The sequence below is a fragment of the Bos javanicus genome, chromosome 20, assembly GCF_032452875.1.
Source record: "Bos javanicus breed banteng chromosome 20, ARS-OSU_banteng_1.0, whole genome shotgun sequence".
Taxonomy (NCBI): Eukaryota; Metazoa; Chordata; class Mammalia; order Artiodactyla; family Bovidae; genus Bos; species Bos javanicus.
This window is the reverse complement of record NC_083887.1, coordinates 66,156,175-66,180,844: the sequence shown is the minus strand read 5'-3', so window position 1 is coordinate 66,180,844 and position 24,670 is coordinate 66,156,175. Positions and strand designations below refer to the sequence as shown.

Here is a 24,670-nt window from a genome sequence, read left to right as displayed (position 1 = left end):
GACTCTGGACCTCACCGAACGTGTGTGGTCAGCGGTGTGTGCCAAACACCTCCAGAGTCAGAGCGCCGGGCTCAGAGCACCCTCTGGACACGGGAACGCACAGGGCAGACGGCTGGGCAGAGTCGCCGATGAAGCCTGCAGACCCCGGGCCAGCTCGAAAAACCCAGGCCACCGCGGCCTGCTTCCCTGATGGGCAGCGCCGCCGGGCCGGCCTCGGGAAACCGCACCAGTGAGCTAAGCTGCCAGCTTGAGCTTCCTTTTCCGCATAGAAAATCAGTTTTAAAAGCATAACAACAGCAAACCAACAAACAAAATAAGCCTGAGGCGGGATGTGTATTTTCCTTTGGAAACAGAGAGGAGAGAGAAGCTGTGAATATTCAAAACTGTTCCTGGTTAGTAAGATGGGGTATGAAAAATGTAGAACTTGTTTGAGTTTTTAAATTCAGAGAAGGCATAGCACAACGGGTATGCGCTTTAGGCGTTACAGCCACAACAGAAATTCAATGTTACCACCTACTGCTTGTGTGAGGGTGAGCAAGGACTTAGACATCTCTTCGAGCCCGGGTTTTTCTTCCACTAGGAAATGAGAACAACAACGCCTACCTCACAGGGACGCTGACCTTAGCCCACCCCGGCAGCCCATAGCATTGTTTGCGTTGTTAAAGGATTCATGCTTTATTACTTTTGCTATGATTTATTACTATGTACGTCTTTTTATGTCTCCTAAAATTGGGGAGGATCTTAATCTATTTAATTATAATATTAAAAATGAAAAAAAATAGCCTGTGAGGAAACCGGCAGATGAGGGTCAACCCCCCGCAGGGTGTGGGGCGATTCCTCAGGAGGACGCCGGCGAGCACGTGGGCGGCGCCGACACCGGTGACCGCGGCGTGACCGGCCGCCCGCGGGACCCTGGTGGACGCGAGGGGGTCTTTGTGGCATCTCTGGTCTGCCCGTGGGGCGGCGACCGCCCCGCCGAGGGGCCGGTCAGCTCCCTACGTACAGCCTGCTCCCTACGTACAGCCTGGGGAGGGCGAAGACACGGAAACATCCCCCACAGGCGGCGCCGGACTCGGACTCCTGCGCATGCGCGGCGCGGCCGAGAGGCCGCCGGACACCCAGCGCGCATGTCTCCACGCCTCGGCCGGCGCGTGGTGGAGGGAGGTGGGGCCGGCGGATGCAGACGGGACCGAGGGCGGCGCATCGCCTAGCGGCTTCCCCCTCTGCCCCCACCGCTGCCCCAGTCTGGTCTAGAAAGGCCCACGAAGCCGGCGCCCCCTCTTTCCAGCCCCTCCCCCGTCGCGTATCCTTCCGACGCGGTGCCCCGCCCCTCGCTGCCTCCCTCCCCACACGCCCTCTCCTCAGACGGAAGGGAACGCCAGTACGCAGGCGCGCTAACCCAGGCGGCGGTGTCTAGTGAGGATTTGAAATCGGCCGCGCGTGCGCACTGGCGTCCGGGCCCGGGCACGGGAGGCCGCGCTTCCTGCCCGCTCGCCCGCCCCCGCCCCCCGCCCGGCTCCCTCCCCGCCCCTCATTGGAGCGGAGGCGGCGGCGGCGCCCCCTCCTTCACCCGCGCCCCGTCGCCGCCGAGCGTGTCTTTTCGCCGCCGCCTCCGCCGCTGCTGCTGGCAGGGACGCGGAGCTAGCGGCGCGAGCTCGCCTGAGGGCCTGGCTCGCGGCGGCGGCCGCCCTCCCGCGGGTCCCGGGCCGCGCGGCGCCTGGGCCCGCCCCCCTTCGATGGCCTCCGCCGCCGGCCCGAGTGGAACGCCGCCGCGACCCCCGCGCCGCCTGAAGGGAGCCTGACAGGCCCCAGCAGCACCGCCGCCGCCTGCCCGGGGCGCTCCCCGTCTCCTCAGAGACCGCCGCCGCGAGCCGGGACCCCGACGGGAGCCACCGCCGCGAGCCGGCCCGAGGCGCGGCGCAGGCCCGCCCGCCCGTGCGTCCGTCCGCCCGTCCGTCCGTCCGTCCGTGCGCGGCGCGGCGCGGCCCGGGGGCGGGGCGGGCGGGCGCGCGGGCCCGCGGGGCGGGCGCGTGGATGGATCCGCGCGTGGCCTGGATCCAGCCCGAGCAGAAGGGGCCGGCCAATGCCCTGTGGATGCAGATCTGGGAGACCTCGCAGGGCGTGGGCCGCGGCGGCGGCTCGGGCTTCGCGCCCTACTTCTGCCTCAACTCGCCGGCGCTGGACACGGCGGCCGCGGCGGGGACGGGGGCGGCCGGGCCGGGCGGCGGCGGCGGCCTAGGGGGGCCCGCGCTGCCCGCCGCGTCGCCCCCGCCGCCCCCGCCGCCGCCCGCGCCCGGCGCGGCCGCGTTGCCCCCCGCGCTGCTGACGGCGCTCGGGCCCGCGGCCGAGGGCGCCCGGCGCCTGCACAAGTCGCCGTCGCTGTCGTCCTCGTCCTCGTCGTCGTCCTCCTCGTCCAACGCCGAGTCGGGCACCGAGAGCCCCGGCTGCTCCTCGTCGTCCTCCAGCAGCGCGTCGCTCGGCCGGGCGGGCGGCGGCCGCGGCGGCGCCTTCTTCCACTTCGCGGACGGCCCCCCGAGCGCCCCCAACGGGCACGCCGGGCCGCGCGGGCCCGCGCCCGCCGGCTCCCCGCCGCCGCAGCACCAGTTCCACCCGGGCCGCCGGAAACGCGAGAACAAGGCCAGCACGTACGGCCTCAACTACCTGCTGTCCGGCAGCCGCGCGGCCGCGCTCAGCGGAGGGGGCGGCCCCGGGCCCCAGGCGCCGCGGCCCGGCACGCCGTGGAAGAGCCGCGCTTACAGCCCGGGCATCCAGGGGTGAGTGCGCGCGGCGGGGCGCCGGGAGGGGGGCGGCCTCGGCCGCGAGGGGCCTCCCGGGGCTGCGCCGCGGGCGATCGAACGTCCCCACCCGGGGCTCCCACCTCGTTTGGAGGGTGGGTGTCGGAGGCCGAGGTCCGACTCTGCGGGGAGCTTTTTAGTTTATTTTCATATTCAAAGTATAAACGAGCGGTGTGTCGAGATTCTAGAACTAACGGTGCCGGAAAGGGCCCGCTGCGTTCTGCGCGAGCAGGTGTTTTCCTTTTCTCGCTGGCTAAACTGGAAAGGTGAAGAAAACAGCAGCCCACTCTAGTATTCTTGCTGAGAATTCCCATGGACAGAGGAGCCTGGCGGGCTACAGTCCATGAGGTCGCAGAGTCGGACACGACTGAAGCCACTTAGCAAACTGGAAAGGAGGTCGCAGACTTTCCAATATTACCCCTGCCAGGTTAGGGACCTTTTGTCAAGTGGGATGCAGAGGGGTGTTTTATGTTAACTTGCAGAGGCTTTTTAGTATTGTCGGGAACTTGAATCGAGTTGAAGGCAAATGTTGGTTAAATGTTAACTTTTTTACCGCCCCCACGCCCCCGCGAAAATCCATTTAGAACAGGACTAGATTTTTCGGTAGCGATACAGTTTAACCAACAGCGAACTTAGAAACCACTTTCTCGTGAAGGGGCTTTCACATTGTGGTTTAATTTTGTGCCGAAATTGCCAAATAGCGTCTTCTGCAGTTTTTTTTTTTTTTTTTAATAAGTTAGTAGTGTTCAGAAAAAGTAAAAAACGTTTGTAGCAATTGGTTATTCTCTGGGAAGTGTCATCTCTATTTTAAGTATTTCCACATCAGCCTAATGGGGATTAGAAGTTCCTTTTACGGTTAGAGCAGTTGCAGAGGCCAGGACCTGTGAGGAAGATGGGTGTGTGTGGGGGAGCTGTCCCAGGTGAGACTGTCTGAGGTGTGAGTGCTACTTACCTAACCCTTCCTACGCTTTTCCGAGCACCTGGAAACAAGGTATCCGTAGACAGGTTTTTATCAGCATTTTAGGATTTAAGTTATAAACTTTCTTGTACAGTTAGCTGATTTAAAGGTCACCTAAAGATCTTTCAGGGTGTTAAGGTTGTAAAATATGAGTTTTATAAATCCCACAGTTGCTTGGTATTTGGATTATTTGTAAAAGTAACTGTCTGTTTATCTCGTAGGTCTGTTCATTCTCTTCTGAAGAGTGTTGTGAAACCTAAGTTGATACCACTTTAAAGCGTGTGTGATACACAGTAATACCTGCTGTTTCTGCAGCTTGTTTCTCCTGGTGTGGGTTGGAAGCAAGTTACTTTCAGAAATTCCTGAAGTCTTTGAGTTAGGGCTTCCCTGGTACTTCAGCTGGTAAAGAATCTGCCTGCAGTGCAGGAGACCCCTGTTCGATTCCTGGGTCGGGAAGATCCTCTGGAGAAGGGAAAGGCTACCCACTCCAGTATTCTTGAGTTTCCTTGGTGGCCCAGCTGGTAAAGAATCTGCCTGCAATGCAGGAGACCTGGGTTCGATCCCTGGGTTGGGAAGATCCCCTGGAGAAGGGAAAGGCTACCCACTCCAGTATTCTGGCCTGGAGAAGTCCATGGACTGTGTAGTCCACAGGGTGGCAAAGAGTCTGACACGACTGATCGACTTTCAGTTTGAGCTAGTACTTCAGCCCCAAGTAGGAGTCCCACCTCCTCTTCTTGTCTCCCTCCAGTTGTTACTTGTGGAACTTTCTGAGCAGAGGTGGTAGGGGTGGCTGTAGGTTTCCAGCCTGTCTCCCCTGGAATTGACTGTGTCTGAGCCCTAGGAAAACAGGAGGGCATGTGGTCTTCACCTGTAGAGCTCCGGGTGTGATGCTCTTGTGGGACCTGCTCAGGCTCTGCAAGCGGTGTCCTCACCTGTGGTTTCTGGTAAGCCTGGGCATACGGGTTGCTGTCGCTTTCCTTAAGGAGCCCGCGACCTGCCAGGTGCTGTGCTGGCGTCTGGGGGAGGGGCTGGCGTGGGACATGGCCCTGGGACGCTGACTCGGGGGCCCCTTTCGTGGGCTGTTGTCCTCTCTAGTGAGGTTCAGTCAGGTCCCCTGGCCCCCCCCCCCCCCCCCCGCCCCCCGCGCACCTCTCTTGCTCCCCTTAGGTTAGAGGCGGAACAGACGCCCTGCCTGCCCCTCCAGGCTCTTCCTGGGGTCTCTGCTCCCGGGGGCCTGCCTCCTCCACCCTCACCAGCCCGTTAGAACGCAGCTCCGCATGGTGCAGGGCTGAAGAGTGGGCTCCCAAGCCGCCAGGGGTTCTGCCTTTCAGCCCCTTAAGTAGGTGGGTTTTTTCCCTCTTTGTATTTTTCCCCCTTCCTTGCCGGACTCTGTGGGTGGCCCTGGGTCTGTCCACTCTCTTCCATCCCTGCCTAGAGGAGGAGACTGCTTGGAGCCCACCCTGTGCCTGACGGGCGAGTGTCCAGCGCCTGGTTCCCTGCTCTGAATCCTAGTGGACTGCCGCTTTAGAAGGGCAGAGAGGAGGCAGAGTGCACCCCAGCAGTGGTCCAGCTGGGGGGTTCGCCTGTGGGGGGAGGAGGGATGCCTCCCCAATGGTCAGTCATGTCCGCCGGTCTGCTGGGCTTCTGGGAACTCACCTTTTGGTGTGGAGAAAGAACTGTGTCTGGAGCTTGCTCCTGGCCACCAGCTTCTCTGGAGTGATGAGGAAGGCCACCAGAAGATCTCTCCCTTGTGGCTTAGAAAGGAAAGGAACTGAGGTCAGAGAGCTGCTAGTCCTCCCAGCAGACGAGACGCTTGTTGACGAGAAGTTGCTCAGCCCTTGTAGTCTCCGGACAGCATTTCTGGATGGATGGTGTCTGCAGCCCTCCAGAAAGGGTTGGCACTTGCTGGTGTGGCGGGAATTTGAGTGGCCTCCACTGAACCCCATTGGGCCTCTGCCTGGCAGCCCCTGTAGCAGCCAGCACCACCCTTCTTTCTTGGGGAGCTTTCTGCCCTTGGGAATTCAGCCTGATGGCTGCCTTAAGAGATGGCCAGCCTGTCTTCATCCTCTAGGAAGATGAAGAAAAAGCATGTGAAAGCGGATGGGAATGAGGGTGAGAACTTCAGTGTGGAGAAGGTCAAATGTTTCTCTTGTAGCTGGCGTTGCCTCTAGTTCTTAGTCTGTTTCTTTGGTTGAATCTCAGTCTTTGGGGAACCGTGTGGGCAGTGGGAGGGGTGCTCTGCCTGGGCTGCTGACCTGGGGATGCAGGCAGGTGGCGGACGGGCTCAGGGCCCCTGTGACCTGGCTTCTGCCTGCCCCACTTCACTGGCCCTCGCCTCCTGACCTCGCTGAGCTTTGTTACTTTGCCCGGGTCAGCCTCAGCAGCTTCGGAAACCTCAGTTTCAAGGTAAAGAAAAGTCCTGCATAGCAAGTCGGGGTATGGGCTCCAGTTCCGCTCTCACATCCCGCCTGGTGCCCTGTGGGCCCCTGGGAAGGAGGTCCTGGGATGAGAGAAGAGGCCTGGCGAGGCCTGCCATCAGGTCCTGCCCAGGCTCGGGCTCCAAGTTTGCCCCCTCTGGCCTGCCCGCGTGTGCGGGGTCACCCAGCAGCCTCCCTGCAGGTCCCTGGACGTTTCATTTTTAAAGGTCTTCTGTCCCCCAAAGAGAATCCGCTCAGCCTGAGTGTCCGAGACACCCACAGGTGCCGTTCATAGGCGTGTCCAGCCGCTCCCGCTGGGCCTGGCCCGGTTCCTTCTGCCCCAGGCCTGTTGCCTTCTCCCCGCTCTCCTGAGTCAGCGCCTGGAGGAGGTCACAACCTTGCCCCTCCCTCTGGCCCAGCCTGCGGTCCAGCAAGCGGCCTCCCCTGGCGTGTCCTCGGCACTGGTGGGAGAGCACAGGGGAAGGCCCAGCACGACTGCGGACTGCCGTGGGCCTGGGGCTGTCTCCGCTCTCCTGCCTTTGTCTCGTCCTGATGTCGTCCTCTGAGCGTGCTGGGATTCGCAGGAATGGTGTTTGGAGATCTGCCTCGAAAGGTGGCGCACCTGGGCCTGGTTTTTTTCAGTGTTCATTCCCAGAGGCCCTTGGTTGTGGAGGGCAGCAAGGGTGATGCACTGGGCATGTGTTTGCTGCTGCCCGGGCCATGCCTGAAATCCACTGCCACGCAGGCACTCACCTGTGTGCTGGTCACAAAGCTCTTCCTGCCCCTTGCACCATGGCTGGTGTCTCTGCAGAGTGAAATTGGAAAGCTCGCTCAGGGTCCTGGCTGTGACGCTCAGGGAAGTGGCGCCTGGTCGCTGGTAAACAAGGACGGGCTGACCCTCAGGGAAGGGGCTGCCAAGGAGGAGCGGGGAAGGGGCAAGACAGAGCCCTGGAAGTGGAGGGGCAGCTTGTTACACCAGCTGGCGAGGGGGCCTTTGAAACGGGGTCCCTCAGATGGTTTTGTAAAAAGCCTTCCCGATTGCTCCTGTGTGGAGGGCAGGGTGGGATGGAAAAGCCTCGCCAAGGCCGGGCCGCTGAGACACGGCCCGTGGTGGGGACGTGCGCTCCTAAAAGGAAGTCTTCGGTGTCATGAAGTTAAAAAAAATTCCTAAGTGAAGATTGTTTGTCAAAGTAAAGTGTCAGACTTTCCTTTTGTTTGCCATTTAATTTGTGATTTTGGTCCCCGTTTTAAGTGGGCTCATACGAATGGAAGGAGAGGTAGCAGTCATCCTTGAAAACTGCTGTTGTTAAGGTGATTCTGGTTTAAGCTTTGGCTTTTTTGGTTGTGGAGTAAAAGAGGGTTGTCATAAACAGGCAGACACCAACCTGTGTTTTCTAGTTCACAAACCTGGTTTTGATGACGCAGCCAGAACATGAGCTTACGGGGTGCGGGAGGAGGGCTGACTGACCCACCCCCGGGAGCCCCCGGGTCGTTGGAAGCCACAGTGCCTGCTGGGAACAGTTGCCGGCCTGTCTAGAAGGCTCCAGCTGGCCCCTCAGGGTTCCTCCGCTCCGAAGGCTGCTGAGGGGGTCTGGCAGCAGAGGAAGGGGAGTTGGGCAGGCTCCATGATCGGGACAGGTGCCCGAGACACCCGCCCACAGGGCACTGCAAATGCAGCATCTTACGCTGAGATCTCAGGGCCACACCTGGTGTACTGCTGCTGTGTAACAAGCGTCCACGGGCTCCGGGCTGCGGAGCCGCTGTCGCTGACTGTCTCACGGGCTCTGTGGGTCGGAGGTCGGGCTGGGGGCTGGCTCCTCCACTCGGGCGCTCGCTGGGCTGATGTCTGGGTTGCCTACTGCATCCTCCACTGGGCTCAGGAGCCCTCTGCGAGCTCACTCCTGTTACGGTGTGATTCTCCCTCATGGCTGCAGGACTGAGGTCCCTGATTTCTTGCTGGCCGCCAGCTGGGGCCTCTTCAGCTCCTTGAAGCCACCAGTGTCTTTTGTTCCTGGTCCTTCTGTCTTCAGACCTGCCAGGCTTTGAATCTTTGGCAGCCTCTGCCAGCTGCAGAAAGCCTTCTGCTTTAAGGACTTGTGGAGTTGGGTCAGGCCCACCAGGGGACTGTGCTAAGGGCTCGCAGTAATACAGTGTGGTCCCAGGAGACACGAGCATTTCCTCAGGGCTGCAGGTTCTGGATCTTCCGGGGTAGAGGTGGGGAGGTGTTCTCTTGTAGATGACCTGTCTGCCTGGGAACTCGGGCTGCACTTTTCTTTTCCAACACTGCTGTCCTTTGACTGGACACTAGCCCGTCACTATGACTGGCAGATTGTCTGTCTTCTGGTCTGGTTGTCACCAGTGAACTCGGGCAGCCAGCTCGACCATAGCTCTGAGTGCCTGTCTGTGTGTCTCTCATGTGGACTGTTCTTAAAATATGTTATCTGAGCAGAGTTTATGTGAATGCTGTGGACATAGAAAAATCTCAGAGATTGAGAAGTCATGTGTGTGAGGTGTCCTGCCTTGGCTCGCTTAGCGAAGGTGCCCTTTCTGCGCCGGGGAAGGGTGGCCGGTGACTTGCCTGGTCACCCCTGAATTACCCCACAGTCCCTCCGTGCTTTCAGAAGACCCAGCCCAGGTCCCGGGACTGGTGCCTTGCTCAGAAGCCCCGCCTCAGGGCTCTCCCCTTTCCTGTGGAGTTATTGCTGCTCTTGAGAACTGGCGCTGACTCTCCTGTGTTTTTTCGGGGGAGAGTGGGCTGTGTCCTACCCTGCATTCCCAGTGCCAGGCACAGTCTAGCCACTGGTGTGTGTCTGGTGGGCGAGTGAGCGAATGAATGAGAGAAAGAAAGGAAGAGAGTCTGGCAGGTGTGGCAAGTCTGCAGAGTTGAAATAAACCAAATGCTAAAAATAACTTTCACTGTTTTTCTTAGAATTTTTGAAGATTTGATTGCTAACTGAGGTTATTTAAGTGCAGAATGAAGTAAGATCTATCACAGTGTATCTGCCTCCCTTCCTGAAAAGTTGCAGAAGTCAGGTTTACGCTTTGCAACCCAGGATGTGAAAAACAGAATGTTCAACAGTTAGAAAGGCACCTCCAAAAAAAAAAAAAAAAAGAAAGGCACCTCCATTTAGTTTTTAACTGGTTTCTCTTTCTTATTATTAAATTAACGCCTAACACTAGGAGGCAGAAAGCTTGGTGCCCAGTCGGTATCCTGCAACCGGGTCCCACGTGCCCTGGGCTTCCGAGGCCCGGCTTCCCTTTGCTGTGGGGAGGGGCAGCGGAGGCTGGGCCCACACCGGCCTGAGGCGGCTCTGCACTCGAAGGTGGACTGCGCTGAGGTTCCCCTTGGCGGGGAGTGGCTTCAATTATCAGCACCATGCCCTTTTCTTGTGGGTTTGTGCTCCTTTTAACTCCCAAGTCAGCTGCTGTGCATAGCCATTTCAGCTCTGTGTGGTTGAGATCAGAGTGAACTTCCTAAGTGATAACAGGTGGATTGTAGGTAGTTTCTATCTTTTCACGTTTGGAAGGGATTTTGCTAGAAGCACCATTGCACTGACATTACTCGCTGGCTTGCTCGGATGCTGTCAGTTGTGTCTGGCTCTTTATAACCCCGTGGACTGTAGCCCGCCAGGCTCCTCTGTCTGTGGGGATTCTCCAGGCAAGAATACTGGAGTGGGTTGCTCTGCCCTCCTCCAGGGGGTCTTCCCCACTCAGGGATTAAACCTTGTGTCTCTCATGTCTCCTGCATTGGCAGGCAGGTTCTTTTCCACTGGAACCATCTGGGAAGCCCTTGAAAGGCATTTCAGATCTTAACATTTCTGGAATCCTGGGAATCAGAAGGAATGGCTAGGGTGGAGGAGTTAAAAGGAAATGAAAAATCAAAACATTTGCCTGGTGGTGGTGGCTGCGTGGGGAAGCAAGGGGAAGGCCTTGAGCTCACTGGGTTAGCCCCGTCTCGGGTAGCTGGTTTTCCTGTCTGGACGTGACTGGCTTCTTTGAGGGTCCTGACTTGGGAGCCTCTGTGTTTTCCCAGTGTGTTTCCCACTGTGGCGGGGGGCCCGGCCCTTCGCCGGGCCTGTCACATAAAAGGCAAGCGGGTGAGTTGTCACATGGAGGAGTTAGGAAGGCCACTGGTTTCGTTCCTCCCTCTTCTCTAGAGAAATCGAAACCAAAAGTTAGGTGGTTCTTGTTGCCAACCGGCCAACCGGGTAGTGGCAGCATTCCCTCTCAGGCCAGAGCCTTTGTGTTGGAGAGAAGGCTGCAGGGCACTGGGCGGGTTGCGGGGACAGCTGGGGCAGCCCCACCCAGGCCGGAAAACGCATTCTCCCTTTGATCCCAACAAACTTTTCTGCTTTTAAAAATTAAAACAGTGCCTGAGTCTTGGGTCCTCTAGGTTTAAGCGTCCTGTTTTCCCAGAGCTTCCAGGGTCCTCTGTGTATTTACCAGGTGTGTGGGGGCTGCCCTGTGTAACTTGCTTAGAAGCCTTTGGGAGTTTGGTCTTGTCTTGAGTAGAAGGGGCAGGTGTTAATGCTGTTTCTCTGAGCTCCTTGCAGCCTTCAGCATGTGCTCTGGGTTGTGTCACGACTTGCGACTGAACGGCGGCTATGTGTTGTGCAGGAAAGCGGGGTGAGGGTCCGGGTGGGTCAGAACTAGGGCCGCGCCGCCCACAGGACGTTCGTGAGGACGGGGCCTGGTTCAGTGCTGCCCAGCGTGGGGGCCACTGACCCACTGACACAGGGCTGAGGAGCTGGGTTTTCATCATACTTAAATTTACTTAAAATTTAAACAACTTTACGTTCGACAGCACTGAACTGCAGTAACTTCAGATTCTTTACTCAAAACACGGTGCTTGATTTAGTAACTGCTGCCTAAATCACACCCTCACACCAACAGAGGCCGTGTTGCTCATCAAGGTACCACTGGGAAGCCCCGGAAACGGTGTTTCTGAGTTTCTAGAGGAATTTCTTTCCCAGGGCTGCTGTCTGCAGAGTGCAGGAAGCATAAACCAGGTTCCTGGCGGAGGACCCCGACGGCCGGGGGGTCTGCTCCAGCAGGTGGGCGGCGGTCTCCCGCATCCCAGTCTCTTCTGCAGGGTGGTCTCGCCACCCCACCTCCCCCCGCCCGCCCCACAGGTTTCTCCCTGTAAGCCTTCTCCTGTTGTGTAGACAGAAAAGTACAGCCTGCCCAGGCCGATGTGATCTGGCCAGAGGTGCTGCCCCTGGGACTGTCAGTCTGGCGCTGACCCTGGGGAGATGGCCAGAGACTGGGCTGGAGCTCGCAGCTCTGCAGACCTGGCTGCGGTGTGTCTGTTGAGGGTCATCTGCTGTTTTGCTTTCCTGGAGACAGCAGACCAGGGGACGGGGACCTAGGCCCTCCACCCCTCAGGACTTTGAAGGTCTGATGACCAGTGATAGAGCTGGGGGACCTGGGGGGGGGCCCTTCCGGCCTCTGACGTCCGAGGAGTTCCCCTTCCCCTAGGTATTCTGGAACTGCCTGGGGAAGGCCGCAGGACTCCTGCCATCGGGATTGTTCTTAGAGCTCGGGGTTTATGAACAGTGAAGGGTTTGAGGAGCTGTTGACTTGGGTTCTTCTGGAAGACAACTCAAAGATGGAAAAGCAGGGCTGGCGAGCATGTGCCTCCGGCCACCTCGGTGTCGAGGCTGCTCTCACTGTCCTGCTTCCTCCCAGGTCCTTGGGCAGGAGCTCACTGTGAAGAGCAGGTTAAGTTTTGGTAGATGACGCGTCCTGCCCACGGTGCAGCTAGAAAGCCGAAGAACAGGCGCCTCAGCCTAGGCCTGCTGGACAAGAAACCCGGCTTCCCCACTGCCCGCTGGGGAGGGGTTGGTGCCCTCAGGAAGGCCAAGAGGAAGGAATGTGGTGAACGGTCAGGGGAGCCTTGGTGCAGCGCACAGAGAGTATTCTGTTATTGGCATCTCCTCTGAATTTAAGCAGACAGGTTAAAAACTTGAGGTATAACTCTGGAAATGACTGAAATATAGGAAAGAGGATACTTTGCCTGGCTTACGAAATGCAAAGGGATTCTGAAGTATTGTTACAAGTTACCTCTTGGGAAGAAGTGGATGATGAATCTGTCTGAAGAGTTGGTGTCTCTGTCAAAGACTGACTCATGAGGGACCGACGTACAAACCTCAGTGCAAGGTGAAGTTTAGAGCTAAGAATACAGAGCTGAGTCCAAATTCCAGACACCGGGGACCTGTGAGTATTGTCACAGGTTAAGGCCTGGAGTGAAGGAGAGCTTGCAGAATTGGCCTCTCAGGATGGGTTTTAGAGTAAGCCCGTGGGAAGTAAGTAGAGGGCGGGGCTGGGGAAGATGGCTCCGTCCCGGGGCAGCTGGACAGGGCAGCTGGGCCTTTGCTGCAGGGATGGCAGTGGTCCTCGGTGCGTGTCGTGGTATTTATTAATCATTGTGGGCCTCCCGAGCCCCCACCTCTCCAGGAGGAGGAGAGGGCATGAGGCTCAAGCCGCTGAATCTGAGTGTGCTGTAGGCTGACTTAAATAACGATATTGGTTTTATAAAACAGATTTGTGTGTGTTTTTTGGTAAAAAGTAAAAAGCTTAAAATCACGCAAGCCTACCCCCGGGAAATATCCACCGGCCCTCAGGTGACTGCCATTGTGGACATCTCTCTAAGTCCCGTTTGGATGGACACATGGCATTATCAGCAGACGTACTTCAGTGTTCCTTAAATACAATTTACTGAATTATTAATTTTGCTTGAAAGCGAAAGTAGGATTCACTATTAAATAGAATAATAGTTTCTAAGAGCTCTTGTGGAGACTAAGAATATGAAAAAGATGATGAAAACCTTATGTGGCTAAGTGTAAAGAAAAGTTGGAGTAAAGTTTTTTTTTTTTAATGATTTTTTTTTGCTGGGTCTTCATTGCTGTGTGAGGTTTTTCTCTAGTTGTGGGTGGCGGGGCTCCTCTCTAGTTGTGATGCTTCTTGTCGCGGCTTCTGTTGTTGAACACGGGCTCTAGAGTGCTGGCTTCGTGGTTGCGGTACGTGGGATTCGTTGCTCGAGGCATGGGCACGTGGGATCTTCACTCGTCAGGGATTGAACCCGTGTCCCCTGTGTGGGCAGGTGGATTCTTTACCACTGAGCCACCAGGAAAGCCCTAGAGTAAAAAGTTGTAATAAAATCACTTGCGTTTGCTTGCTGCCACATAGAGCTGTGAGCCCGTGCTGGGGAGTTGCCTCCCGCCAGTGATGTGTTGAAGCCCTGGTGCATGCAGTGTGGTGGTGGTAAGAGGTGGAGTCTTTGCGGGTGATGGGCTCAGATGCGGGCAGATGGGGCCTCATCGTGGGAAGACTGCCCTTATGGGAAGAGGACCGTGTTCCCTCGTTCTGTCTCCACCATGCGGACACGGAGAGTTGGTAGTTCGCACGCCCGGACGAGGCCCTCACCGTCGCCCAGACGTGCGGGGAGCAGGTGCTGGGCTTGGGGCGCCCAGAGTCATGTAAGGCGCCCATCTGCGGGGCCCACGACACGGCCCTCAGTCTGTCCCCAGCTCCTGACATGGGCACCATTGTCTGTCACTGCGCGTTAGGCATTGGTGTCTTGTTCCGTCACTGTGATCATTGCCTTCGTTTATTGAGCTCCTCCTGAGTGCCAGGCCCCGTTCTGAACACTGTGGACTCGTTGAATCTTCATGATGATGCCGCGTTGGGGGTGCCGTCAGCAGCCCCGTGTTTTCCGGGGTAAACAGGCCCAGAGTGGCGGGGATCCCGCCCCGACCCCGCAGTCTGCAGTCGCTCAGCCTCGATTCTGCACTTGTGCAGACGTCGTGCTGGGCACCAGGCTGTCCCTGCATGCCACCAGCTTTCCACATTCTGGCAGGCGTCTTTGTGGGGCTACCCTGCGTGTGAGCACTGGCGCTGGCTGGGTCTGAGCCCTTGCTCCCCCTGGCCCTCATCCCCTGGCCGCTCCACGGGCTGGGGCCTACCAGTCTGGTGTACAGGAGAGCTCGTGGGCATGTGCTCCCCAAAGCCTGCGGGGAGCCAGCGTCGTGTCCTCAGTGTGCTGCCCACCGTCTCAGTGTCGTCAGAGATCTGAGGCAGGACAGAGCTCTGCGCAGGGACGCTGGTTGCTTCTGGATGCCCGAGGCTGTCTCCTGTCCTTACCTGGTCCTATCTGCGGCAGGGCCCTGCCTCAGGCCTTCTTGCAGCCGCCCTGCCATCCACATACCAGGCTCTGCCTTGACTTTTGGGGCTGGGTGCTTGTTGGTTTCATCTTCCTGTTGGCGGGAGTCTTCCACCTTCTCCACATGGACAGCCTGCCTTCTCTCTTTCCCCTCTTTGTCCGCCCTCCTTAAACTGGCCCTTCCCAGGCTGTTGCTGCAGTGGCTCCCCTGTGCTCCCTGTGGCCCCTCACCCTCCTTTCGCCCCCTGTTTATGGCCACATTCTTAGCTAGGTTTTCCATAGCATGAGGCACAGGAGTGGGTTTTCCTGGCCCCAGCCGGCGTCCACTCCTGCACTGGGTTGCCGTCCTGGTGACCTTCGGCATCCTGGTCTCTGCCTCTCGGTTTGCTCTGCCTTGGTCCTGGGCTGCGGTCCCTGAGGATGCGGCATGAGGGTGTCCGAGCCCTCCCACTCCCCTGGAATGTTCCCTTTCTGGCCAGCTGCAGGCTGGAGGGGCTGCTGTGCCTTCGGCGGGCTCTCTGGGACCCGTGGCCCCTGGGTGGAGAGGAGAGTCTTGGGGCAAGTCTGTGGGCCACCTTTTGGGGCTTGCAGCCTGTTCCCTGAAGAGCTCGGCTTCTTGGGGCCCAGCTCCCGTGCTTTCATGGGGGGTCTCCAGGCCTGGCGTCCGTCTGCTCTGAGGTGAGGTCAGCCCAGGGGTGGCTGGCCCTCGTTGCTGGTGTGTCGGCCCCAGGCTCTCTCTGCTCCAGGCGGTGCCAGGTTCTTCTGGCCTCCAGGGCTGCCCTGATCTATGAACGTCTGGCTGCGTCTTGCCCTCTGTCCTAGCTCTTGCACCAGCTCATTGGGAGGCTGCCCCTGACCCCACACCATGGAGTAGCCGTGATGTTGGCCACGGCCACCGTCTGGAATCTCTGCAGGGTGTGCTGTGCTTCACGTTGGTTTAGTTGCTTGCTTGGCTTCCTCCTCCACGGCCCCTGACCCAGCTCCACGAGACGAGGGCCTGCTTTTCTCTGTCTGGCGCCCTGTGTAGCTGGGGTCAGAGCCTGCTCCACCGGGGTTGGCTGAAGGAGCCAGACGATGACTCGCGTCTGCTTTCTGGTCTTCAGTGTGGACCTAAACCTTTGGGGCCAGTGAGTTCTGTGTTTTGTCCTCCCTGCCTGCCTGCCTGTCTGTCTGTTTTTACTAGTTTTCAGCACTGTTGTGTTGTCCCCCTTTTCTGTAAAATGTTTTCCTGGTTGTCTTGGGGGGGCCTTGGGAGGTTGGCGTGTGCTTTTGCTGGTGTCTTGAGCCAAAACCCCAGGCCTGACCCTGAGACTCGAGAGATGGACATGTCTCAGTCATGCCGGGCAGAACTGGAATAAACGATTTACTGCCTGCTCTACACATGTCGAGAACTTTTGCCGATTGAATGAAAAGTAAACATTTGATAGTTAAAAGTTATGTTTTTATTCTTCTGGTATCATAGGTCACACTTGACTTTGATGTATACACAAATACTGGATACCGTGAAATTAAGTAGCTTTAATTACAGTGGACTTTGAGAAATGCTGACACACGGGCATGTGGGGAGACTTGGCTCTCATGTGGCCAGCAGCGCACAGGCGCCTGGCGGTGACAAGCGCCCACGTGGTCATGTCCATGGTCTGCCGGGAGCGGGCTCAGGCTCACCGAGTGCCCCCCTGGGTCCCAGGAACATGGATGGTGGTTGGCAACGCCCTCCATCAGGTATGCCACACAGCGTTCTCTGGGGAGAGGCACACAAGGTGTCTGGCGTCGCTGCCCAGTGGTCGGGGCCAGGGACAGAGCAGCTGGCTGGGCAGAGGTCTGCAGGAAGCGGGGGGTGTGCTGGGGAGCACGGAGGCTCCAGGGGGCTCTCGCAGCAGCGCAAGCAGAGACACGTGAACCTCGGGTTCCTGCCAGCAGGTTCCGTGTGGGCTGCGAGGCTTGGGCTGGATGCCAGCCTCTGAGCATCTGTAAGGTGGGAGGGGGAGGGGTTCTGAGGGTCGTGCTTGTAACGTGTGTCACAGGTGAGTGGCCCCAGCAGGCAGGTGTGCGTGTCAGTTATTGTCTGCCTAGTAAGAATACTGATACGATAACATTGCTAGTGAATTTTAGCAGTTTCTAATTTGGGAAGATCCCCTGGAGGAGGAAATGGCAACCTGCTCCAGTATTCTTGCCTGGGAAATCCCATGGACAGAGGAGCCTGGTGGGCTGCAGTCCACGGGGTCCCATAGACCCAGACACGACGGAGCACACATGTGACATCTGTATGTAGCCTGAGTCCCACCGGGCACAGCCCTCTGGCAGCAGCACTGTTGACAGGAGCCGGCCAGCGGGGAGCCAGCTGCAGTCCCTGGTATGGAGTGGCCAGAAAGACCAGCAGGGGTGGTGGACATCCCCTTCCTCACTGGTCCCCTCCGGTCAGTCATCCACGTCCGCAGAGGTGGTTCTGGGCTTGTAGGTTGGCTTTGTTAGAAGCCTTGTCTCTCTGCTAATAAGCCAGTGACCTGGGTGTACTTTAACCAGAGTTCTAGGGCTGCACGGCGTTGGAGATGAGCACAGGAGGAGGCCCCTGGGCCCCCAGGGTGCCGGGCAAGGGCCCAGCCAGAGGGAGCGCGTGTGTGGGTTTGGCCTTAATGTGAAGGCTGAAGGCGGCCCGCCTGAAGAGAAGCGAAGCTCAGCAGTGTCTGACTTTGGTCTTTGGAGTGAAGTCAGTCACTAACCCTGCATGGGGACGCGTTCTCTTGGCTTCCATTATAAAAGCAGTACAGTAGTTACTGAAGAAATTCGGAAAATAAGGACAAAAACGACCGATGCTACTTTTCTGTTCTTAACATATTTCTCTCTTATTTTTTAATGTTGCTTTAAATGTGTCACAAATGGGTCATTTTGTATGTTCGTTTAAATCTAACTGTAGATAAATGGCTCCTCCTGTCTCAAAAAGCTCTTTTAAACAGTTTTCCAGGATGAAAATTAATGTACATTGTTTCTCAAATAATTAGGAATAGATACATACAACTTTTCACTTTTTATAAAAGCCTGTTGTGCATATTTCTGCCCGTGTCTGTATGTTGGGTGACTTGCTGAGCGTGATTCCCCAGCCTGTGGCTGAAGGTCAGGATCATGAGCTGCACAGCTGTGGGTTTGAGTCCTGATCAAATAATACTTGCCTGAAAGACTGTAATGGCACCCCGTCCCATCATTTTATAGCAAATACATGGTGAAAAAGTGGAAGCAGTGGGAGATCTCATTTTCTTGGGCTCCACAATCACTGTACAGTAACTGCAGGTATGAAATTAAAAGATGCTTGCTCCTTGGAGGGAAAGCTATGACAAACCTAGACAGTGTATTAAAAAGCAGAGACATCACTTTCCTGACAAAGGTTCATATAATCAAAGTTTTGGTTTTTCCAGTTGTCATGTATGGATGTGAGAGTTCCACGATAAAGAAGGCTGAGTGCCAAAGAATCGATGCTTTCGAATTGTGGTGCTGGAAAAGACTCCTGAGAGTCCGTAGGACTGCACAGAGATCCAACCAGTCCATCCTAAAGGAGATCAGTCCTGAATATTCACTGAAAGGACTGATGCTGAAGCTCCAATATTTTGGCTACCTGATGGGAAGGGTGGACTCATTGGAAAAGACCCTGATGCTGGGAAAGATTGACAGCAGGAGAAGGGGGCGACGGAGGATGACATGGTTGGCTGGCATCACTGACTTGATGGCCATGAGTTTGAGCAACCTCCTGGAGACAGTGAAGGCCAGGGAAGCCTGGCTGCCGAAGTCCACGGGGTCACAAAGAGCTGAACACGAACTGGCAGCTGAACAACAAAGACTACTTGGGAGACACTAGTGAAAATGCTGGCAACGCAGACAGTACTGTGCAGTCTCCCAGAGTAGTCCTCTTCCCAGACTGTTAACCGTATTGCTGCCCAGAAGATTACCCAGCTTACCTTCGTGAGTGTAAGCACATCTGGAAATAGGACAGAAGATGTAGCTGTCTCCATTTGAGAAGTGATCCAGCTCCTGGAGCCAGGAGCAGGGCTGGGCAGTTCCCTCTGAGCCCTGCGGCCTGAAGGGCCTGTGCTGCGGCTGCCGTGCAGGGCTGGGTGGCGGGGTCCCGAGCTGTTGTGTGTGGCTCACCCAGGGGTCTTCTTGGCACCGTTTGCCCTGGCAGCCCCTTGGCTGTGAGCTCCTCCAGACTGTGGGTCCTGGAGGGCATGTGGGCTCCTCAGGACCCCACTGTCAGGAGGCTGAGCCCCACTGGTCATTTGCGCCCCGTGACGGGTTGAGGACTTGCTTTGTGGGAGTTCCTTGCTGGCTTACTCCAGCTGGTGGCTGTGGTGCATCCCGGCAGAGTGATGGTTCTGAGCAGTTGTAACCACCAGAATCTCTGCTCACATGTCTGTGAAATGCTGAGGTTGGCTTCATCCTGGTCTGTGGGAAGCTCTCAGGTGTCTTAACCAGCATTTTCTGTGTAGAAATCATGTTAGCATGTCTTTTTTGTTCTCGCAGTGGGTTTGAGAAGATATGCCTTAAATTAACTGCCTCTGCCATGCTTAATTAAGAGCTTCTGGTATCTGACCTCTTGCTTGCTTCTGTGAGGAAGAGGAGATAGTCGTGATTCTCAGGCTACTCGGGGCCCCAGGGCCCTTGCTTGGTGTGTGCAGTATGGTTGGGTTTGGTCTGCCAGGGGGAAGAGGTGCTTCCCCTGATCCACACAGAGGCACCTCTGCTTCCCTTCAGTTCAGGTGCTTGGACGTCGCCTGCACGCAGTTCTGTGTGAGTCATCCCAGGACAGATCTCTGGAGGGAAGGAGAGAGAAAGCTTGCTTTTAAAAAAAAAAAAAAAAATTTATTTTTGGCCGTGCTGGATCTTTGTTGCTGAGAGTGCTTTCTCTCGTTGTGGCCAGCAAGGGGCTACTCCTCGTGGAGCGCTGGCTCTCAGGTGCCTGGCTTCCGTCATGTGGTCTGCAGGCTTAGTTGCCCTGCTGCACGTGGGGTCTTCCTGTACCAGGGGTCAAACCCATGGCCCCTGCATGAGCGGGCAGATTCTTAACCACTGGACCACCAGGGAAGTCCGAAAGCTTGCTTCTGCCAAGAGCTGAATTTGCATGGACCAGGGTGACAGAGTTGACGATTCCTGAGCTGCAGAGCCCTCTGGCCTGGCCCTCTCGTTGTCCTGGGTTGGCCTTGGCCTGGCCTGGCGCCCCAGGGCCCCCCGTCCGTCACTACGTCCTCCTCCTCCTCTTCCAGTCACTCAGCCCTCAGGACCCTCCCCTGGCAGCAGCTCCCCTGGGGCCTCCCTCTGCACTCTGGAGGTCCCGCAGCTTCCTGCAGCGCTGTGCTCTCAGGAAGCCCTGGACCCAGGTGGGTGCTGGCGGATGCAACGAGGCCGAGGTGCGGCCCGCAGGCAGGCAGTGGGAGCCCTGGCTCAGCGACAACCCAGAGCGCTCTGGAGGCACACGGGCTTGTGGTTTCAGTCTCCTTACACTTTTGAGCTTAGGTTAAAAAGTTAACCTTTGACGGTCTCATTCACGGTGTTCTAAATAGTTGGTAGAGATAGTAATTGGTCTGTAATATTATTTAAAAATAAATGCAAATGATTTGTAATTAGCTCACTAACTGTGTTTTAGAAAGGATTGTCCACCCCCAAAATAGAAGTCATTTGGTCATCCCGTGCAGGTCTGTCTGTCCAGGAGCCTGTGCTTTGTAGCCACGGGGGTGCAGGCCTGTCTGTGCCGTGGGCGGTCGGGCACTGGGCTCTTGCTGTAAGAGCATTCAGGTGGCTTGAAAATCTCCTCTAAGACTCCAGTGGTTCACTCCAGATCTTTTCACCAAGGTGCTGTTGGTGGCAGAAATGCAGAGCGTGAACATTGTGGAGCTGAGGGAGGGCACTCCGGTTTCTGAGAAACCACTGGCTTATCAAGGCTTGTAAGGAGAGCTGGAAGGAGTGGGAGAGGGAGAGAATGAGAATACATCAACAGTGGAAGACGGCTTCTAGTAAGTTCTTTTGCCTTTTTCACTGTAATCAAAAAGCCTGGCTTTCCACAGGCATTTGGAATTGACCAGGTTCATGGAGGGTGTGAAAGGGAGGGTGTGAAAGGGAGGGTGACTCGTAGTCAGCAGTAGGGGGGCAGTGGGGGCGGGGGCCGGGGCGTGGGGAGCACGGGATGGGCAAGTCAGACGACTGAGTGCCCGAGAGCGCGGTGCTCGTGGGCTTGGGCACCGAAATGTCCTGTCACCGAGCTGGAGGAGGTCGTATTCATTCATCTCGTTTTTCTTTTCCCGCTAAGCGATGAATGAAGTCTGCCTTCTGACCGTGGCTTTCCTTGGAAAAAGCCACGGGGATCTCACATGTAGGGGAACAGGCAGCCCTCTGTGCTCCCCCCTCGCAGACCTGCAGCAGCCGCCACTGGGCCTTCCCGTTTGCCCCGCCCCTGCCCACACTGTTTGAAGCACGTTTCGCTATCCTCGATTCTAGTCCCTGTGGAATCGTCTCCTGCCTGCTGTGGTGCATCGCCTGTCCTCTTGTTTGAGTGCAGAGATGTCTCCATGGAGCCACTCGCAGACTGTGCCGTGCTGGCAGCGGGAGAAGGAGCCTTTCTGCCTGGGGCTGGGTGCCAGGGCCCCGGGCTGGGGCGGTGCTGCTGCCAGGCGCCCCCTTCAGAACCAGCCAGCCCTCGCTGGCTTTGGTTCAGATTTAGCCAGTGTTGGAAGCCATATAATCCTGCCAGCTCAGCTTCTGCAGGCGAAAATCCTCCTCCTGGAATGGGTCATCTGTTCTCATGAATAGCTGTATTAGCTGTGAAATGACATAGTTTGGTACCCAACTTAATACTCTGTCTTCTGCTCTTTAAAAACACTCATTGACTTGGATTTCATAAATATGGACAGCAGCCATGTATTTACTAAATAGATACTGAAACAAATGCAAAAATTCATTTGGCTAATTAATGTACTAAAAATTGAAAAGTCGCTACCTTTTGAGTGGGTTTGAACTCTTACAAGAGAGTGATTGTAAGAAATGTCTCAGAGGCTTGTTTTCTAGCAGTTCCTTAATTAAAATTCACCGAAAACTCTGGTCTCACCATTTGCATCTTCCTTAAAATAGCCAGGAAGGGCATCAGTTCAGGACTTGCTCCGTTGTGTTGTGTCTGTTTGAGATTCTTCCGCCCTGACTATTGAAGCTGCGTGTGGTCTGCCTGGCCTGTCGCCAGGGCTGGAGTGTGTCAGAGCCCGCCTCGCAGACACGACGTGAGGCTGCCCTCTAGTTCCTCCTGTGCACCTGCCAGCAAGGCTTCCCACCACGTCCCAGCTGACGGCACCTCTCCAGAGGCTAGAGCTGCCTCCATAGGCAGCTGTCCCGGGCTCCGCTGCTTGTGGGGTGACCCCTTTAGACCCTGCGGTGGGACGCAAGGACACTCGGGTCTCCTTACGTGAGGGTGAGGTCTGTGTTGTGCAGAGGTGTCTGGAGTTGATTCTCCACCTCGTGTCTGCAGAGTCACAGTCAGGCCTCACACCCCGTGACCCTCTGTGGCTTTCTCTGCCTCCCCATGGTGCCTTGTGGCCAGCTTCTAATTCACGTGTTCCTTTGGATCTGAGGTGCCGTTACTTGCAGGAACTCGACCCATTTGAAATTGAAATATAAACTTCATATAGACAACTTTCTGTTCATTAGCCAGCTTAGAGGTGTACTGTTATGAAACATGCCGTGAAGAAAGAAAAATACTTAATTCTGAATTGGTTTGATGCTCAGCCATTGATTGAAAGATGCATCCCAATTTTAGACACATTGAAATGTTAAGGGAATATAGTACGTTTTCGTGATAATGGAAGAATAATAGTCTTTGCCCAATTACAAGTTACATCAGTTACTTGGAAAATGCTCTAATCAGGCACCGTTGTTTACCAGGGTCTTGTTGAGCTGTTAAGTCACAGTTTTGTGAATGTAGCAGTGTGTGTATATATAAATTATATCAAGAACTGTAACGCTTACTTTTAACAGTTGCTGTTCAATGCTGTCTGACTCTTGGCGACCCCAAGGACGGTAGCCCGCCAGGCTCCTCTGTCCATGGGATTTCCCAGGCAGGAATACTGGAGTGGCTTGCTATTTCCTGTTCTACTTTTTGTGTTGTATTTAGTGTTATTTCCGGGTGTTAAATACAATTAATGGTGTAATGAGCACACTCATGAGTGAACTTGTATGTGCTTCCTCAGTTGGGTTTCCTCTAAAATGCATCTTTTTTCCTTATCACTTTTTAAACATTATCATTTTTAAAAAATTATACACAATTTAAATTATTTTTTGGCCATACCATGTGGCATGCGGGTTCTTTGTTCCCCAATCAGGGACCCAAGCCCACACCCCCTGCAGTGGAAACTTAAGAGTCTTAACCACTGGACACCAAGGCAGTCCTGTTCACTTTTCAATTTATACGTAGATGAGTATATTCTAATAAACCCCCAAATTCCAGCAGCACCCAGGTGTCTATAGAGTAGGGGGTGGTCACTCTTGCCAGCTTGTTGATCACCTGGAGGAGGAAGCCCGGTGGCCTTGGCTTGTGGCCTCTTGGACCTTTCCCTGAGTTACATGAACACAGAGCGTGCGTTTGTGTGTGTGCGCGCGCGCGCGCCAGAGCCCAGGTGTTTCAGGCTCAGTGAGGGAACCTTCGTTCAGTCAGACCCGTGATCAGCTGACCCCAGGGTGTGAGGTTCAGTCTGAGAGTGCCTTGGTCTTTCTGAACAAATCCTTCCTGTTTCTGCCACGTGTAGCTGACAGTTTACACACCACGTGTTTTTGGATAGAATTTCTTTGCGATGACTCGGCTGTCTCAGTCTTTGGGATTGTCATGTTTGTGGTGGAGTCGGGAGGTCTGAGGTAGGTCCCTTTGATTTTTCTTCTGTTTGATATTTTCATTTAAAACTTTACTTCTGCCTCTGTATTACGTTTTCAGATGTAGAACGAGGCAGGACTCTGCCTTCCTTTTTTTTTTTAGCTACTGTGTCAGGATTGAGTTTGCAGAGAGGGAAAGTCACAGAGTGATGGTTCCCTGACCCCAGAGTGCCAGGACCGGGAAAGGGCAGGCGAAAGGGCTGTGGGTGCACCGCCCTTAAACTCTCTGAGAAGGCCCCTGGGGCTTCTGTCGGGGCTCCCTGGTACCTGTAGGAGCAGGAGGTCCATGATCTTTTAAGCACCTGGGCCCTCCAGGTTATTGTCGCTCCGGTCGGTTTTGTGATCCCGCTTCTCTGATCATGATAGAGGAGATGGTCCCGCAACGGTCACAGCATAGAAATTTTCCTTGAGAGGTGTGGGAACGGGTGACGCGGGCCCCCGGAGACATGATGACTAAATTGCATGCTGATGCGAGACTCGAGTGTGGTTTTTACGCAGAGGTCTTGTCAGCTCTGAGACTCGTTAGAGATTTTGCTGTGTGAGAAGAGAAGAGCAACCATGCTCATTTTCATTATTGAGTAGAAAAGATGAAACCTCTTCCTGGCCATAGTGCTGTAAACCCTTTGGAGAACTGAAGGTGCGTGCGTGTTCACTCTCGGAAGCGGTGATCGTCAGGAGGCCCCGCCATGTGTCTGATGCTGGTGCGGTCGGCAGCGCTCCGTGTGGGAGTGTGCTGTTCCGCCCGTCACAGGTCGTTTCTCAGGCTGATGGATGCTTCTTGTGGTGTCAGTTCAGTCTCTCAGTCGCTCAGTCGTGTCTGACTCTGCAACCCCGTGGACTGCGGCACGCCAGGCTTCCCTGTCCATCACAAATTCCTGGAGCTTACTCAAACTCATTTCCATATTGAATAACAACATCCCAGCTGTTTTATTTAGGACTGTGTACCTTTTCCTAGGATACTTGGCCGTTTAAGTGACTTGTACTCATGCATTGAGTTATCCAGTGCCGAAGTCAAACACCTTCTGGATACTCGTTTTTGATGACATTGTATAGGGAAGGCCAGGTCTTCGGTGATGAGGTCATCAGCAAACTATGTATTTGATCAAAACGTGATTGATCCCACGAGTATTGATGGAGTGCCTGCTACAAGCCACTGCTGAGACAGGCCGTGAGCAGGTGCCCTGTCCTGAAGGTCGTGTTCCCCTGGCTGAGCCGGACTCCTGGCCACCTCATGCCTAGTGGGGGTGGGGGCACTGCTCCTCCTGCCCGCAGGCCCTGTGGGGCAGCTCTGCCTGGCCCCCAGCCCTCTCCTGCCCTTGGAGCTTCCTTCCTCTCAGGGTTCCTCTGAGAGCCCGAGCCAGAGGAGGCAGCTTCAGGGCTTTCTGAATCTGTCCAGATGATTGTCAGACCTTGTATGACTTTGTGCACCGACAGGGCCTCCCATTCCAGA

General features: G+C 55.8%; 1 protein-coding gene across 2 annotated transcripts in view; it reads left to right on the top strand.

The window, feature by feature from the left end:
- The first annotated feature begins 1,986 nt into the window (after window positions 1-1,986).
- TENT4A (terminal nucleotidyltransferase 4A) overlaps window positions 1,987-24,670 on the top strand; it is a 41,473-nt gene continuing 18,789 nt past the window's right edge. Inside the window, exon 1 of one of the 2 annotated variants that reach the window (XM_061393894.1) lies at window positions 1,987-2,774. In XM_061393894.1, coding sequence (XP_061249878.1) covers window positions 2,035-2,774 — 740 coding nt within the window. In that variant the 5' untranslated portion in view covers window positions 1,987-2,034. The remainder of the gene's footprint in view (window positions 2,775-24,670) is intronic. The other variant, XM_061393893.1, reaches the window with a different exon arrangement.